Below are 17,670 nucleotides of genomic sequence, written 5' to 3'. Positions count from 1 at the left end.
CTAAACGGTGTATTTCGTGCGAAAACTTTTTATAAATAAGTTGTTTAAAAAAATCCAACAAATTTATTTATCAAAAAATTATATATTAATACTTAATTAATCATATGCTAATCACATTTCTCGTTTTACGTGTGGCTAATCAGCCCAACCTATCTACTGAAACGAGCGCACCCTCAATCCAACCATGTATCTACAAAACCAATTATGCACCATAAATTTATGTTTGACTGCTGTGATGTGGGTTAGTATATAGAATCTGTTTAGCTTTGTGAAACTTATGAAACCCCACTAAATCTAGGAAGATCGTATTATCCATCATATCTCAAACAAATTACTCTCAAGTTTCAACCAACCACTCAATCTGGTAAACAAATATTTTTGAAAAACTAGAATATGGTGCAAAATAGTTTTCAATCCTGTTTTATGTTTGATGCACAACTTTTCATTACCCTGCTTTTTTTTGAGAAAGCTAAAAACTGAGTCTTTTACACAAAACAGAAACGAAAACAAGTAAAAAGAAACCAAGCTACACACGATGCGACTTCTGTTTTGAACATATGTTTGACCATTCGTTTTATTAACAAACTTAATTATCACTTATTTTATTGTGATTTGTTTTTCATTAAACATGACTTATATTTTTTATTTGCATAAATTTTTTTAAATAAGACGAATGATCAAATGTATATCTAAAATTCAACGATGCCAAAGATTAAAAACTGGAGAGAGTATGTCCTATGTAATGGCTTATTTGCTCAACATTTTTGTCTCATCGAAGCACATAGTACAATCCATTTGCAAACACACTATACAAATCCTCCAGACATGACAAAAGAAAATATTATGAAAAACTAGCCAATGTTGTCGAACAGGCGAACAGCCGGTGCTGTTGGCGCTCAAGTCTACCAGAGGAGAGGTGGATCTTCTTCGTCTTCATACAGTACACAACCAAAATATTAGGTTACCACCAAAGAAACTTGTTTCATTACAGTCGGAAATTAAGAGAAGTTTGCGTATAGCGATATTAAATTTGAAGAATGTTTCGAAGACGATAGGAATGTCTCACAAATTAAGAGAAGATTGCATGAAAGGAGGAGTGCATGCATGCGCGTTCAAGATTGGTGTGCAGCCTCCTCTTCCTCTTTGTCTCTACCATTGTCAGATTGGAACTGCGAGAGAAAGCAGTAGTTAAGTAAATTAATTATAATATTTAACTTTGGTTATTTCCTATGTACTCTTTAAATTTCGGTACAATTATTTTATTGTCTAAATGTAAAGAGGCTTTTAAGATTGAGCAATATAAGCTGATCTGTTTATTATATGGTGAGTTTTAATATTTTTACCAAGGTTGCGATTAATTGGATTGTTGGGGTAGCTCAAAAAAAATTAGTCCTACCCAAACGGGTTTCATACCTTCCAATGGAACCAATAGTGATTTTACAATAAACTATTCATGAGTTATATAAAAAGAAACATGACAGAGTATTTTTCAAGATTGACTTTGAAAAGGCATATGATAAGGTCAAATGGTTATTTGTACTACAAACCTCAGAATGGAAGGCCTTTCTCTTAAATGGTGCCAATGGATGATCAAGGGAGACATGTAGGTATCAAAGTTAATGACTAGATTGGCACTAATTTTCAAAAAAAAGAGAGAAGAATCTTGAGACAAGGCAATACTTCATCTCAAATTCTTTTTAACATATATGCCTCATCCGTCACAAAATATAACAACCTAGTATAAGATTAGAAACATACTACCTTCCGATTCATAGAATAGTACTGGGTTGCTATATTTTAGGACGGAGGGAGTAGTAGTTGATATGTTAGCTATCCTAATTAAGCATGCTAAAGAAGATCGGCAAATCGTGGATGCAGTTTCTCATCTATCAATTTTGCAATATGTTGATGATACAATAATATTTATTGATTACAAGATGATACAATAATATTTATTGATTACAATTTGAATAAAGCCAAAAACATGAGGTTGTTATTTACTGTTTTTTAGAAGCTTTTTGGTTCAAAATAAATTTTTGTAAGAGTGAACTCATTTTTATGGGCCAGACTAAAGAACACAAGGATATATATATATTCTGGTTATTCTGATGTTAATTAGGATATTTTTCTTTTAGGTAGCTTGGTATTTTGACGCTAAGTAATAAGGATTGGAAATCAATTGAGAAGAGGATAGAGAAAATAACTTACTAATTGGAAAGATAATCTCGGTTGGAGGAAGACTGGTTCTAATTAAATCTATGTTAACCAGTTTAGCTATGTTTATGATCTTGTTTTTCGAGATTCCTAGAGTAATTCTTGAAAAAAATATGATCACTATAGATTCATAATTTTTTTTACAATGTGATAGTCGCAATAAGAAAAACATATTGACTAGATGAAATATAATTTGTCAACCAAAGAAACACGATGGCTTGGAATGCATAATTTGGATGTGCAGAACTATGTCTTCTACGCAAATGGCTTTTCAAGGATTAACAAGGATGGCATTTTGCATAATTTATAAGGAAGAAAATATTTAAAGAATCAAACTATCACCTAGACTGAGAAAACCAGGAGGCTTTCACTTCTGACCGGGACATATGAAAGTAAAACATAGGTTTTTAAGCTCGGGTAATTTTATGGTTAATGATGGGAAATATGTTAGATTTTGGGGAGATAGATAGAGTTATAACTTTTCTTTTAGGGAACAATATCCATCCAACTGTAACATTGTTTGTACGAATAATGCAACAGTGGTAACAATCTTGGGTTTTGTTTCTCTTAATTTTTGTTTCGCAGAGCATTATTAGTAGGCCGGAATCTGGCTCTTTGGCATGCTTTAGTTGAAAAAACAGTACATGTACAATTGAATGAAGACAAATATATCTTTAAGATGAATTTGACATCAGAATGCTCCTTTTTCAGTTCGTTCAATGTGCCTAGCTTTGATTAACAATGGTCATATAGAGAGAAGCAAGGTCCCATAGAGACTGAAGGTGCCCCTTAAAATAAATATTTTTACGTGGTGTTTATTAAAAGGGTAACACTGGCCAAAGATAATTTAGCACGACGGAATTGGAATGCTAGTAGGAAATGTTGCTTCTGTTTGCATGATGATCATAGGTGCATGGAGGCGGGTGCATGGGCAGGAAAGGCATTATAAGTGCCGGTTTTAGCTGTTTCGGCACCTATAGTGACGACACCTATTTGTCTTTTTGTAGTAGTGTGAAACTATTCAACATTGTTTCTTTGATTGCCACTTCTCTAAATTTCTTTTGAGAATTGTTTTAAATCAGAGAATTTCTCCCATATGTCTGGAAATTGACTTGCTGGTATCGATTATAAAAACCAATAAAACATATGTTAGCGGGAGCATCTGCTGCACTATATTGGACTGTATGGCTTAGTAGTAATGATATGGTTTTGACAAAGCTTCAATTCAATCTTACATACATGTACTTTTCAGGGTAACCTATTGGCTTTGCTTTTGATCCCAGCTATAAAGGTGTGAAGAAGACAAGGAACATTACAAGGCAACCTACTTGCAAAATCTACGGTAATGCAGATTTTCCCAACTTTGGATGAAGATTTTCTAATAGGACTACGTCTTACTTAGAATTTATCTCTCTTTTGTTGGTGTGTTTTTAGTTTGTCTTTACCTATCCTTTGTAATACTTTACATACCCGGTTGAAGAAAGTTTGTAATAAGTGATTGTAGCTTCTTTGAAGCAAAGGTTGGAATTAATTTATCCATTGTCTAAAATAAGTATAAGTTTGTTATGCAGCAAGGATGAGATTATATTTGCATGCTGTGGGTAAACCAATAGCTGTATACCTCTTGATCCCTAGTTGAAATATCCTGCTCATCATCATTTCCGTCAACTTTGTGTGTTCCTGAAATCTCCTCTTCATCATCACCATCATCTTTGTCTTTTTTCATCAGTAACTGAAATTGAATTTGAGAGACTGATGATACTAATTGGGCGATATAAAAAAAAGGGCTAACTGAGAAAGAAGCTGATTTTTTTAGATAATGTATTAAAGAAGCTGACTAGTTATGGGTCTTGGGGAGGAATCAGAACTGAGAAATCATGTAGCTAGAAGAGTTAACTAATCAATCAATCAATTAATCATTACTAGCGAAATCAATTGTACCTCTCCCAATCGGTTCACATGAATGGCAGGATGATTGGGGTGAGCATGGGCGACGCACCTCCATGCTGCTTCCGCTTCCTCCACCTGCTTGGCCGTCGCACCCCCACATTGCAGCCAAATATGGACGGTATTGAGCAGAGGGAGGTTCCCCAATCCAACATCATTGGCAGCATCATCTTTGGCCACCCACACGTACAGTTCAACCTTGACGAGCATCGGCATTGCTCCTTGCAAAAACGTGAGCGCTATGTCCATGCGGCAGTATCTCAGGTTTGGGAACAAACCGTCACCAGCGACGACCGTCCATGGAAATCTCCTCGTGATGTCCAGACGGAGGGAGCGGAGCTCCGGCATCCTCGCAAGGACGTCTAGGTCCCGATGTTCCATGGTCACCACTCTAAGGTCCAATATGGAGAGGTGTGGGATGCGCATGGAGTTCACCCACACTGGCAGCCGAGGCAGCCGGACGCCAGTGATGTGCAGCAGGCGGAGCTGTCGCGAGGGCTCCCAGCCTTCCCAGCCAGTCATCACAGGGGTCTCACTGAAATCGATAGCAAAAGAGATATGTATGCTCTGGATCCTGCGCAAGGTCAGAAGACACTCCATCAGAACATCCAATGAGTTCTTGTCTGTCTTTGTGTACCAATCAATCTGGAGAATCCTCAGATCCATCAGTTTGCATAGTTCCAAGGAAAAGTTTGGACAGGTGTCTTCGGATACAGCTCCTAGCGACAACTCTTGTAGGGATGTCAGCTTCCCAAGCCCGGTCAGAAATCTCGTCTTGTTCCCATTAATGCGTAGGCGCATTAGATTCCTTAGCTTGCGAATGGTCGCCGGCAATACCTTCAGGACAGTGTGTCTAACATCCAGTACCTGCAGGTGCACAAGATTCCCTATTTCCTTTGGGAGATCGGCAACATGTGTATGCCTTAGTCCTAGGTACCTCAGTTGTAGTAGCTTCCCAAGATGCTTGAGTTGACAACCTCCCGTGAAAACACAGTTTTCCAGCGCTAGCACGCGCAAAACCTGGAAGTTCGCAAGTGGAGGCATCACCATAATAGGGCACTCTATGGCATTGAATGACCTCAGCTGCTTCATGCTTGTGGCTAGGTTATTCTTGTTATCTTGGTTCCAACTCTTGTGCAATGCTACCCTATGGACAGTTGTGCTCTGTGCATATGAGTTGTGCTCCTCGCGCATTTTATCCAACACTTTTACAAAGTTTTCTTCTATTGCCAAGAGGCGGATAAGGTCCAGCACCATGTCATGGACATGGCAGCCATCCACAGTGCCAAGGTAAAGGTGGTGTTCAATTGGCTGGATCATGCTCTTATTTATAAGCTCAGTGAAGTATCTCTCACCGACCTCGAACAACCCCTTCCCTTGTTCCTCTTGGACAAAGCCTTCACCTATCCACTTCCAAATCAAAGACTCCTTCTCGATACGATGATCTTCTGGGTATATACTTAGGTGTAGTAGACAAGTCTTTAGATATGAAGGCAAATCATAGTAGCTGAAAGATAATATCTTCCTTGTGTTTTGTACTACTTCATTACGGTCTTCAGGCCCAAAACCAATAGAGTCGTACACCTTGGACCAATCCTCCACTGGTTTATCAACCAATAAACTAGCTATTGTAATTATAGACAGTGGTACGCCACCACATTTCTTTAATATCCTTTCGGTTGCCGCAACTAATTCATGATCACTTGGATCTCTGTAATTAGCACCAAATATTCTGTTGTTGAATAACTTCTTTGAGTTGTCATCAGAAAGCGGCGCCATGTTATAAACATCAGCAATTTCATTGGCAACTTGAGAAATACGAGTTGTTGTAATTACTTTACTTCCACAATTACTATCCGCCAAAGCACATTTAATAATTTTCCATGTTGATGCCTCCCATATGTCATCAATCACAATCAAGTATCTATCCTCATGGTAATAGAAAGGGCATGAATTAGTGAAACAATCAAGAATATATTTGTAAAATTAAGAAGCTAATATACAGAGTCGAGGATCCAAAATGGCATCAGCAATCATCATTGACTCATTGTGCTGCTCCATGAATAGATTAAATTTATTGTGTGGTGTACTCATGCAATTTCATTTTCTGTTTCGAATTGAATCGGAGTACCCAAAATGATTATGTAATATATTTGAACTTTGAGTCCATTCTGTTTAAAACACTCTGTTGATAGCAAACAAAATAGTCATCAGCATATGCAGAAAATGTACACACAAGCTATTTTGCGGCACTGTCTTACTGCACTATTGACTATCGAGGTAAGAGCAAAATTAAAATTGTGCCTTTTATTTATTAATGTTCAGTTTTACCTAACAAAAAGTAAAAAAAAAAAAGAAGAAGCAAGAACAGCACTGCCCACTCATTAAGTGATGCCTAAAACACAGATATATTAAATTGGCATATCTTTTCTTTCCATAGCGATTTATTGGATAATTCTATAATTTTTTGTGCAGAAATGTATACATCTATCGCATAAAAAAGCCATTTTTATGCGCGTAATGTATATGATATATACAAATGCACTCAAACCATCACAAAATTTAAAATAACACATAATTCTGAAGATAATGTTTTAATTTCAAAATTTTGTAACATGCCAAATAAAAATATCTAGCTTGATTCATCAAAACACATATAATATATACCAAATTAACTAAAACTGTTCAAATAAAAATAAACTGCATGCCGTTAGAAGTTTTATATTACAATAAAAAATTCTATCAATTATTCTTTTGGTTTGACACAACTAGATGCATCCCTTTAAAATTCCGTTTCAATTAATGTCAAATGAGAAAACAAATAGCACGGCCAGTTCATAAACAATACTCATTGTTATTACTTTATTTGTGTGCTGAATGCAGTTAGCATACTCTAAATGATAGTGATTACTCTTATTATTCTTCTCCTGAACTTTTCTTGTTATAGTTTGTGATCGTCATTATTACCCTTGGCACTAATATTCTTTTCATGACATCTCCTAGGTGGTAAAAGATATTTGGCCCTTAGATTTAATAAGATCTAATGGAATTAGTGGTCAACATTAATGTGAGATCACTATAGAATTTTCCATCAGGATTTGGTGGCACAACACACGTACCTCTTGTTGTCAAGATATTCTCGGAGCTCATCAATGAGATGTTTTTCACTTAGTGCTGATGCATTGAGTTCCTTGTACTTGTGCTTGTTAAGTTCAATCAGGATATCCTTGAGAACTTTCTTGATGTCAGGGTTCTGACCGGCTGGAACAAAACCGATACAGTCAAATTGCACTTTAAGCGTATCAAACACTGCTTTGGCAAGAGTTGTCTTGCCCAATCCCCCGAATCCAACAATAGAGACCATCTTGAGCATCTTGGATGCCTCATCCTCCACGAACAACCTCTTGATTATATCATTACTTGCCTTGTCAATGCCAACAAGATTGGTGGCCTTCTCATACAATGACAATATGCGAGGGTCAATAACTGTTGGAGTCTTAGCGGCAATATTGTCAATCATGTACCTATCACGTCGCTCCATCACCTCCTTGACTTGGCTCTTAACATCTTTGATGTCACATGCTATTTTGTGGTGGATCTTTACTTGGGCTAACCTATGACACTTATTGATAAACCATGTGAAGTTATGTTTGTTGGTTGGCTCAACTACATCAGCATGCAACATGAAAGTATCGATGATATCCTCGATGTTATAGGACAACTCCCTAACTTCCCTAGACCAGATCTTGACTTGCTCATCAAGCTGGTCTAGCGGAATATTTGAGACCTTCTTAAGGGCAGGTTGCATGCTCTCAAGCTCAGCCATGAGGAACTTGATCCCTTCCTTCACACTCTTTTGCAAGTCATACTCCTCCTTCAATAGCTCGGCCAGCTTGGGAAGGAGTGTTCCTATTGCCCCTGTGGCAAACTCCATACTTGATAGTTCCCTCCTTTCCCTCTCTGTTGTTACGATGACGAGGCATAGATTGACGACAAGTCAGTTGCTTTCACAATCCTATTTGTAGTAATTGACTCACTATAGTTTCCCTTCAAGTCCTGGTAAAAGAAAAGTATGTAAGAAGGGAAAAATTTTCAGCTGAACTAACTCAATTTCAGTAAATAGCAGCAATGTTTTAGGATCAAATGAATTGCCCCAATTTCTGCAGATGTTTTGGATGTTCCTGCAGGTGCCTAACACCGAACAGAATGTTCACCTACAAGTCTACAAAACTTATTTAACCAAAAGAGTACCCAAAAAGTGTGAAGTGGGGTGATGATGCCTGCATTCACTACCACACAGCTTCTTGCACAGTCTCTTTTGCAGTAATTGCCTCAGATAGCTTCACCTTATATCCCAGCAAACCCTGGTAAAATAAAAAGCATATGCAAAACATCAGCTATGTGCATATTTTGGTTTTGTCTCCTTTTTTACTCAATGACCTAAATGCAATTTTTAATAATATTTAAGAATGCACAATAGTCATATACTAGCATTTTTACACATGACACAAACTTGAATTTTTTTTTTGTAACACTCCGTCTGCAATATCTGATTAGTGCATCACACCAAATAGAGAAGGACCACATACACGTTATACTCAGTTTACACTTCCATCCTCGCTTCAAGTAAAAGGTTGACACATGGTTTGGGTCAATCGCTTCTAAGCTGGCCTTCATGCATTATACTCAGTTTACCCTAGGCCCTAGCCAATTAGTAGTGGTGTAGTTAAGACTTATGACCCAGAAGTAGTTGCAGTGGTTGTTTGTGAGGGCTAGCTTGTAATTTTTGACGCTTCAACTATAACTATATCATAGTTAAACTCGTCTATGCGAAGCGAATACGAAAGTGAGGATATGGTGATATTATGTTTATGAGGTCTGACTTTACATGGTAAGCTGGACTAATCCGTATTTTGGAGGCAGAGTGTAGAAGGTGCCACATCTCTCTCTATATCTCTATCTCTACTATTATAAAAATTGAAGATGTTTTTGTCGATACTTTGGTAGGTCATCCGTGTTTGAGTCGGTTTTTAAGCTCATTCACTTTTGGAAATACAGATATGTGTTTGAGTCAGTTTTAAGTTTGTTTGCTTTAGGAAATACAAAAGACGTCTGGTAAGAAATCTCTTTAAAAATACTTGCATGATAACTTGGGACGCTTTTGAAAATACAAAAGAAGTTGTATAAGAAATCATTTAAAAAAAACTCGCATGCTAACTTGAGATAAGAGTCGGACTCCTAATTACAACTCATGATTTTCTAAAAAAAAATATCCAAGTAAATTCCCACAATGATTTTCACCCTAGCTAAATCGTATAACAATAATAATAAAACTAAAATAGTCTTCACCCGCTGTAATGCACGGGCATTTTTTCTAGTTTATTAGAAAAAGAAAGGATGACAAACTCAGGTCTCTAGTGTCTGGTCTGGTTTAACCAGTCCTAATTAATCACTTGAAGGCTGCAATCAATATTTTAAATTATCATCAGTACGAACCCACAATCACTGTACTGCAACTCTAAGATGACAGAAACACATTTCAGCTAGCAATATTAGAGTCCATAAACACAGGATAAGATAAGTAATAGGGTAAGTCATGACCCTGGTGGCTCAAAATCCTGGCTTCCGCCCCTGGCTAGCATACTAAGAAGTCTAGTACTCAGGTACTTCCTTACTACTAGTAATAAACTGACTCCATATCTCCAAGTCTCAGGCCATAAAAAAAATCGCAGCAAATTAAACTCCCAAAATCAAAACAAATCCCAAAGCTCCCCATTTTCTAGAAATCTGAATTGAGGGAAGGTATGCAACTGACCTTGCAAATCAAAGCAGAGGGAGAGGCTGATCATCATCAGGTGGATGCATGGCTTCTCATCCCTCTCTCTCTCTCTCTCCCTCCCCTAGTGAAGCTTGGAGGTAGCGGTCATGGAGGCAAATTGAGATCTCTTCATCTGTTTGTTTTTATTTTGATTTTGGCCAATGTGAACTCTCCATCGTCTCATGCAGTTGGCAGCTGTTGGTTGACTGACAGCGTATTTATTCACTGATAACTTTGTTTAAGCATTTGCACGGGTCGCATGGGTGATGTGTCCATATTTTTTTTTAAGGCTGCTTACATCTGTTGTTTCAAAGACTTGGAGACACGTCACCACGCGTTGGACACGTTTATTCGTTTTCTAAAACAGAGTGAGAAAAACACCAGTTCGGGTTCTAACTTTCAAAATGAAACTAGCTAGCCAATCATGCATTCATCATACTAGACTGGCCGGCTCGGTTTGTATTAATTGTAGAGTTATTAGAGAAATTTCCCGATCCTTTAGAAGGTACTTATAGATACATATATTTAATTTATATTAAATATTTTGGTACAAGAGATATGGAGTATCTGAAGGTACCGAATTTATATTAAAAAACGTGATAACTGCAGTTTGGTATAGGGTAAAATTACCCTACTAACTAAGGTTAATTGTATTCGGCTCTTCCTTCTCCCAATCTCTACTCTCCCTTGTTTTTCTTATGCATGTTTCCCAAGCTAAACGATGTTTTTTTCTAAAAGATTTATATAGAAAAGTTACTTTAAAAGATATTTAAATTTTTAACTAATATTTAATTAATCATATTACTAATGAGTTATTCTATTTTCCGTACTAGACATAAATGTTTCTAACTGATGGTCTTGAATGCAGCCTAAGAAGATTTGGCAAACGCGCACAGCAGAAATACAAACAATTAGGAGTAATATTAATATTATTCTAATATTATTAAAATACTGAACATATGAATCTCGCGGATAAATATTGAGAGCAAAATAATAGTCAACACACTACATAATCATCCTGTTCTGGCGCCCAAGTCTACCGGAGGAGGCTGGTCCTCATGTCATCTTCATGCAACCGGAGAGCAGGCTGCCACCAAGATTATCCCTGCAGTTCTCCTCCCCCCTGTTGCTACTGTTTTCCTTACAAAAATGTTTAATTTAAGCTGCAGTAACACTTGATTTATTAAAACCATCTTCTCCTGAAATTGAAAATGAGGAAGGGGACGGTGGGTGTCAATTGAGGACTGAAAAAAGCTACAAACTGAGAAGGCAAATGTGTAAATTGACTAGGTAATCAATGAATTATTCATGGTTAACTAAACAAACCTTAGGTGCGTAAACCAGTTAACTTGAATGGTGGGATTGTTAGGGTGCGCGTTAACCTCTCTCCTCAATGCTGCCTCCACTTCCTCCACCACCCTGCCTGTGGCACTCTCGCAGTCGAGCAATACCGAGACTACATCGAGCAGAGGGAGGTTTCCCAAGCCAACCTCCTTGGTCACACTATCCCTGGATGCTGGTACGCATAATTCAACATGCTTGACCATTGGCATGGCACCCTGTAGAAATGTGAGCATTATGTTTGTGCATCAGTATCTCAGGTTAGGAAACAACCCGCCACCGGCGACGGTCCATGAAAATTTTGTGTTGAGGTACACGTGGAGGAACCGGAGCTTTTGCATCCTCGCTAGGACGTCTAGGTCCTGCGGCTCCATGGCCAGCACTTGGAGTTCGAGATAGGAGAGGTGTGGGACGCACATGGAGTTCACCCATGATGGCAACCGAGGCAAGAAGACATGGAGGCCATCCATACAAAACTTGTGGAGTTGCCGTGGGGGCTCCCAGCCTTCCCAGTGGCTTACAAGGAGCCACGAGCCAAACAAAATCTCCAGATGCTGGATTCTCTGCAAGCTACATAGAGACTCCACCAAGGCTTTTAGCAAGCCCTTGTCTGTCTCACCAAGCCAACTAATCTTGAGGATCCTTAAGTCTGACAGTTTGCGCACCTCCACAGCGAAGTTTGAGCAGATATCGATCGATACAAGGCCCAAAGATAGCTCTTGCAGGGACGTTAGATTCCCAACACTGGCAAGAACTCTCGTCTCTCTGTCGACGCATAGGCGCATTAGCTTGTTTAGCTTGCCAACACTTGCAGGTAGTGCTGCCAAGCCTGTGTTCCTTACGTCAAGTGCCTGAAGTTGCACAAGGGCACCAATTTCTGTTGGTAGGTAATCAACACATGTGTATCTTAGTCCTAGGTACCTCAACTGATGTAGCTTCCCTAGATGCTTCAGGTGACAACTTCCCGTGATATCGCAATGTTCCAGTACTAGCACACGTAGGACCTGGAAGCTTGTAAGTAGGGGCATCAAACTAATGGAACACTTAATGGCATTGAATGATCTCAGTTGTGGCATGCTAGCAGCCAGGTTATGGCTTTTTTCTAGGTTGCTACTCTTGTGCAATGCTATCCTGCGGACTATACTGATCTGCAAAGACAAGTTGTGCTCATCATATGGTTTGTCCAATACTTTTACAAAGTTTTCTACATTTGTCAAAATGCGGATGAGGTCTAGGACCATGTCATGGACACGACAACCATCAAACGTGTCACTGTAAATGTCATAGCCCATCGGCTGGATCATGCCTTTATTTATAAGCTCGGTGAAGTAACTCTCACCTACCTCATATATATTATTCCCATGTTCCTCATGGACAAATCCTTCGGCTATCCATATCCATATCAAAGATTTTTTTCTCAATCCAACAATCTTCTGGAAATATGCTTAGGTGCAACAGACAAGTCTTCAGATGTGAAGGCAATTCATAGTAGCTATAAGACAATATCTTCCTTGTGTTTTGGACTGCTTCATTTCGATCTTCAAGCCCAAAACCGATAGAGTTGTATACTTTGGACCAGTCTTCCACTAGTTTATTAACTAACAAACAAGCTATTGTAATTATAGACAATGGTACACCACCACATTTTTGTAAAATCTTTTTAGTTGCCTCGGCTTGTTGATTACCCTCTCGACCTTTGCATTGAGCACCAAACATTCTATTGTAGAATAACTTTTTTGAATTGTCAGCAGAAAGTGGTTCCATTAGGTAAATATTACCAACTTCTTCAGCAACTTGAGAAATACGAGTTGTTGTGATTACTCTACTTCCACAATTACTATCAACTAAAGCACATTTAATCATTTTCCATGTTGATGTCTCCCATATGTCATCAATAACAATCAAATACCTATGTGCATTGGAATACAACGGATATTCATTAGTAAAACAATCAATGCATAATCAAGAAGCCTACAAACATTAGAGATCCAAGAGGCATAAGAAAATCATCAACATGTTACTTGACAAAGGGGTTAAACCCATCATTATTGATACAATAATTTAATCTCCGTGGCAAAGAGATTTAGACCCATAGTAGCGAGGCATGAGTGTGATGGCGAGTTGATTGTGGGGTTTAGTTTCACATGAAACATTGATGATATACATACCTAATGCAGATTTACTTAATCTCAACTATCACAACCAATAGCTAATATTGAAATCATTCTAATGGAAAAAATCATTCAAAAAACACTTATTATGGTTAATTAACAATCGATCAATTTGGTGGGCATTGAGTACATACCTCCTCTTGTGAAGATATTCTCGGAGCTCATCAATTAGATATCTTTCACTTAGTGCCATTGTATCGAATTTCATATAGTTGTACTTGTTAAGTTCAATAAGGATGTCCTTGAAAACTTTCTTGATGTCAGGTTTCTGACCCACGGGAATCAAAGCAGCACACTCAAATTGCATTTTAAGACTCTCAAACACTGCCTTTGCAAGGGTTGTTTTACCCAATCCTCCAATTCCAACTATGGATATTAACTTAAGCTTCTTCTTGGACTCATCGTCCCCCTCAAACAACCTCTTGATTAGATCATCACTTGTCTTGTCAATGCCAACAAGATTTGTAACATTCTCGTAAAGTGCCAATATGCGAGGATCGACAATCGTTGGAGGATTAGCAACAACACCATCAAGCCTATACCTATCCCGTCGTTCCATCACCTCCTTGACTTGGATCTTGACATCCTTGATGTCCTTGGCTATTTTATGCTGGATCTTTACTTCAGACAATTTGTGGCACTTATTGATTAACCATGTGAATATGTTTTTCTTGGATTGATCAAGGTCATCTGCCCGTAGCATGAAGGTGTCAATGATGTCCTCGATGCTGTAGGACAACTCCCTAACGTCCCTAGCCCAGATCTTGACTTGCTCATCAAGCTGGTCTAGTGGCACATTTGAGATCTTCTTAAGGGCAAGTTGCATGCTCTCGAGCTCAATCTTGAGGAACTTGATTCCCTCCTTCACATTTTTCTGCAAGTTATACTCCTCACTAAGTAGTTTGCCTAGCTTGGGGAGGAGAGTGCCTATTGCCCCAGTGGCAAACTCCATTTTGGATGATTCACACCTTTCCCTTTTCTTTTAATGATGATGATTGATGAAGATATGGGTCGCATTTATGAACATATCATGATACCTGATTAGGAAGCCTAATACAATCTCCACAATTAGTAACTGATTGAGATTCTATGCCCCTTTAGAGAAAAAAAAAACTACGGAAAGAAGCTAAAACATTCATGTAGATGTCGTACTATCCTATATGGCTTGGATCTTAAGCAATCTTAGAGTATCTCTAGAAGAGGGGCTATATAGCTCTCCATGTTTAGCAAACATAGAGAAAAAAAAAAACCTCTTCAACATGCTGGCAGCCCTGCTTGCTAGGCCATCGATAGGACCGCAACTACAAAATGGAAACCTCTGTGCTAAACCTATAATAAGATTCTGTTTAAAAAATATTATTAAGCAACAGAGTAGATTTTACTTTGAACTATGTATAAAGAATAAAGTTGCAAATAGACCAAGGCTATAGCCACTTTTCACTTAATGATACACATTTTACAAAGCATTGTTAACGTATCTATTGTCCCGATGTTTTGCTCATCCACATTCTGGCTGGTGTGATCTTCTACCCACATTACAAGAACTATCCATTGATCTAATATACTCCCTCTAAAAAAAGAACAGTGCATGACTAATGACAAGTGGAGTTGTATAGGAGAACACAATATAGACGCATGGATGACCGAGGAAGCATAGGGGTTTAAGCTTGGGAAATCATTGCATCCTGAAGCAATGATTATGTTTTCTTTAGGAAGTATAAAATGAAATATTCAATATCTATAAAATATCCTCACATTGTCGTTATGAACTATGGGTATTTGAATATAATTACCATAAAACACATCAAATCTTAAAAGGCATAAAGACATGATCCTTCTAGCTATGAAGGGGATGTGAAACATATAAAAGCGGGATAAGAATATCCTGCAACATATTAAAGCATATCCTAGAACATATTAAAATCGGGCTGGTCAAATGTCCCCCTACCTCCTCGACCAAACTTGGCCAGCCTACTCCATTGAGCATCCACGGGTCCTAACTCCTCAATGCATCGCCGCCCTCTACAGTGGAAACGAGCTATCCTAATGCCGCATCGCAACCTATGCTCTCTTCATCAAAGCTCAGGGGCTTCTTCTAGACCACAACACACCAAAATTTCCTCACTCTGCAATGCCATCCTTAGATCTGTGGATCTGCCTCCTAGCCAAAGCCTCATCCTTTATAGCTACGCAACCTAGATGAGCAGCACAGGCATAGAGCAACAATGCCCTAAGCTCCACCTGTCATCCGTACTATCGTCACCTCCGGCTCGAGTTGCGTCCACACCTACGTTGCCATAGCACCAAGCTCTGCTCGATGTGTCCCATGGCAGACCACGCCCTACCTTCCACCACACTCATCCATTGCCTCCCACCCTCCTAAACATCACCATTGCCTCTCGGCCTCCTACTCCGCCTATTGCCAAGCTCCGTCAGCCACCGGCGCAATGTTGCTGACGATCTGCCTGAGTAGTTGTGCTAGATATTTTGCCACATTAGAGAGTTGCAGAAATTTTAATTATTTTCTTTTCAATTCATTTTCGTTTCTCTCATGCACGTGAAATGACTGAAATGTCCTTGGCTCCTCCTAAACAGATCAGATTGATGCCATCTCTCAATCCAATTCCAGTGACACTCTTCCTTTGCTCACCGCCTCCACAGAGATGCCTGCCCTCGCTCGCTGCTCCTCTAGCACCGCTCGCTGCCTCCTCATCGGTCGCCGGCCGGCTCGGTGCCTCCCCGTACTCCCCTCTCCCACTCCCACTCCCTCTCTCTCTCCAGCATTTCTCACTCACTCAGTTGCCGTTTCTAACACTGTCTGCCATGAGGGGAGCAAGCCTAGGAGCATGCATGGGTGCCGTCAGTTCAGCCCTCCCCTGCACTCCACTCTTCCTCTCCCTGTCTCCATTGGCCAAACAGGAAGACGGCATCGGTGACCAAGAAGGCGTCAAGAGCGGGTAATGAGGAACAATTTGTCTATGTACTGAATTATGCGTTGAATGGTTTGTATATGAACTCGGTTGAACAATTTGTAGCAAGTTTGTGTATGCACTAGATTTTGCCTTGAATGGTTTGTGAACTTCACTGGATTGAGTTTGATGTTCTTATGTCTGGCCTGCTATTTAATTTTGATGCATACAGGCTGTTGATGCCTGGGTTGGTACAAAGAGAGGACAGATAGAGCTGATTTGTTTAGGAGGAGCCAAGGGCATTTCGGTCATTTTAAGTGCATGGTGAAAAGAAAATGAGTTGAAAAGAAAAGAAAATAGCTAAAGCTTTGTAAAGTGGCAAAATATCTTACAGTAACATTTTATCGGGTGCATCTAGTGGATGTAATTTTGTTTGAAACCACATGAAAATAGTGGCATATTGTCTGTTTTTCGTTCGAGTGCAATGAAAATATGGATATTGAGAGAGCCAAAAATTAAATAGACACTCTTTTAGAGATTCTCTCGGAGAGATAAGATAAAACTTAATCATATTCTACCATAACACAACGGTATCAAGTATGACTCTTTCTATATTCTCTAACACAATTGATATATATGTTCTTGCAGATATGCCAAACAAAGCACAAAAGTGGTTTTCACCCACAAACTGGGCTTCATAGAAAAAGAAAGAAGAGAAATTGTACGACTGTTTATGTGGAAACTAAATTCTACGAATTTTTGGCGAGACTCGAGAGGGGCCAGCTGATCTTACCTATGAAGTAGAGGACCGATCTCCCCTCGCAGCTCTTGGCTCAACACGGGGAGGGAGGAGACTCAACGGCTGGGGGCTGCTGGTGATACATGGCGGCAGAGCTTGTACTGCTCACTTGCTCAGTTCTGTGGAGGTGGCATGGACTACTCTTACTCAGAAATGTGTGGATGGGAGAGGAGACATGAAGGCATGGACGATTCTATTACTTCCTCCGTCTCAAAATATAATACTCCCTCCATCTACTTTTGATAGTCATATTTCATCTTGACACACAGAACAATGATAAGTAATTCTACTTATCATCCATTTAAACATGCTACTAGTCATTCCTCGTAAACAAGCGATTCATTAATATTTACATTTCTCAATGCCCATATAGCCAATCATGTGTGGAAGAATGGAGAGTCACACATTAAATTCGAGAAAATCATTAAGAGGATAGGTTGTTGGATTGAAATATGTCTATCAAAAATAAAA

General features: G+C 39.0%; 1 protein-coding gene and 1 pseudogene across 1 annotated transcript; both read right to left on the bottom strand.

Annotated features, from left to right (window-relative positions):
* Positions 1 to 750: 750 nt before the first annotated feature.
* On the bottom strand, positions 751 to 10,097 carry LOC127754969 (disease resistance protein RGA5-like). Its single transcript, XM_052280579.1, has 6 exons — positions 9,977 to 10,097; positions 8,413 to 8,525; positions 7,281 to 8,217; positions 4,156 to 6,085; positions 3,836 to 3,946; positions 751 to 1,169 (listed from the first exon to the last, which is right to left on the bottom strand). The coding sequence occupies exons 3-6, from the start codon at positions 8,093 to 8,095 to the stop codon at positions 1,113 to 1,115; spliced, it is 2,913 nt and encodes a 970-aa protein (XP_052136539.1). The 5' UTR covers positions 8,096 to 8,217; positions 8,413 to 8,525; positions 9,977 to 10,097; the 3' UTR covers positions 751 to 1,112.
* An 804-nt stretch (positions 10,098 to 10,901) lies between these two features.
* LOC127754808 (disease resistance protein RGA5-like) lies at positions 10,902 to 17,344 on the bottom strand (annotated as a pseudogene).
* Between the last annotated feature and the right edge of the window lie 326 nt (positions 17,345 to 17,670).

This window comes from Oryza glaberrima, chromosome 11 (genome assembly GCF_000147395.1).
Source record: "Oryza glaberrima chromosome 11, OglaRS2, whole genome shotgun sequence".
NCBI lineage: Eukaryota > Viridiplantae > Streptophyta > Magnoliopsida > Poales > Poaceae > Oryza > Oryza glaberrima.
This window is presented reverse-complemented; position numbering and strand designations above follow the sequence as displayed.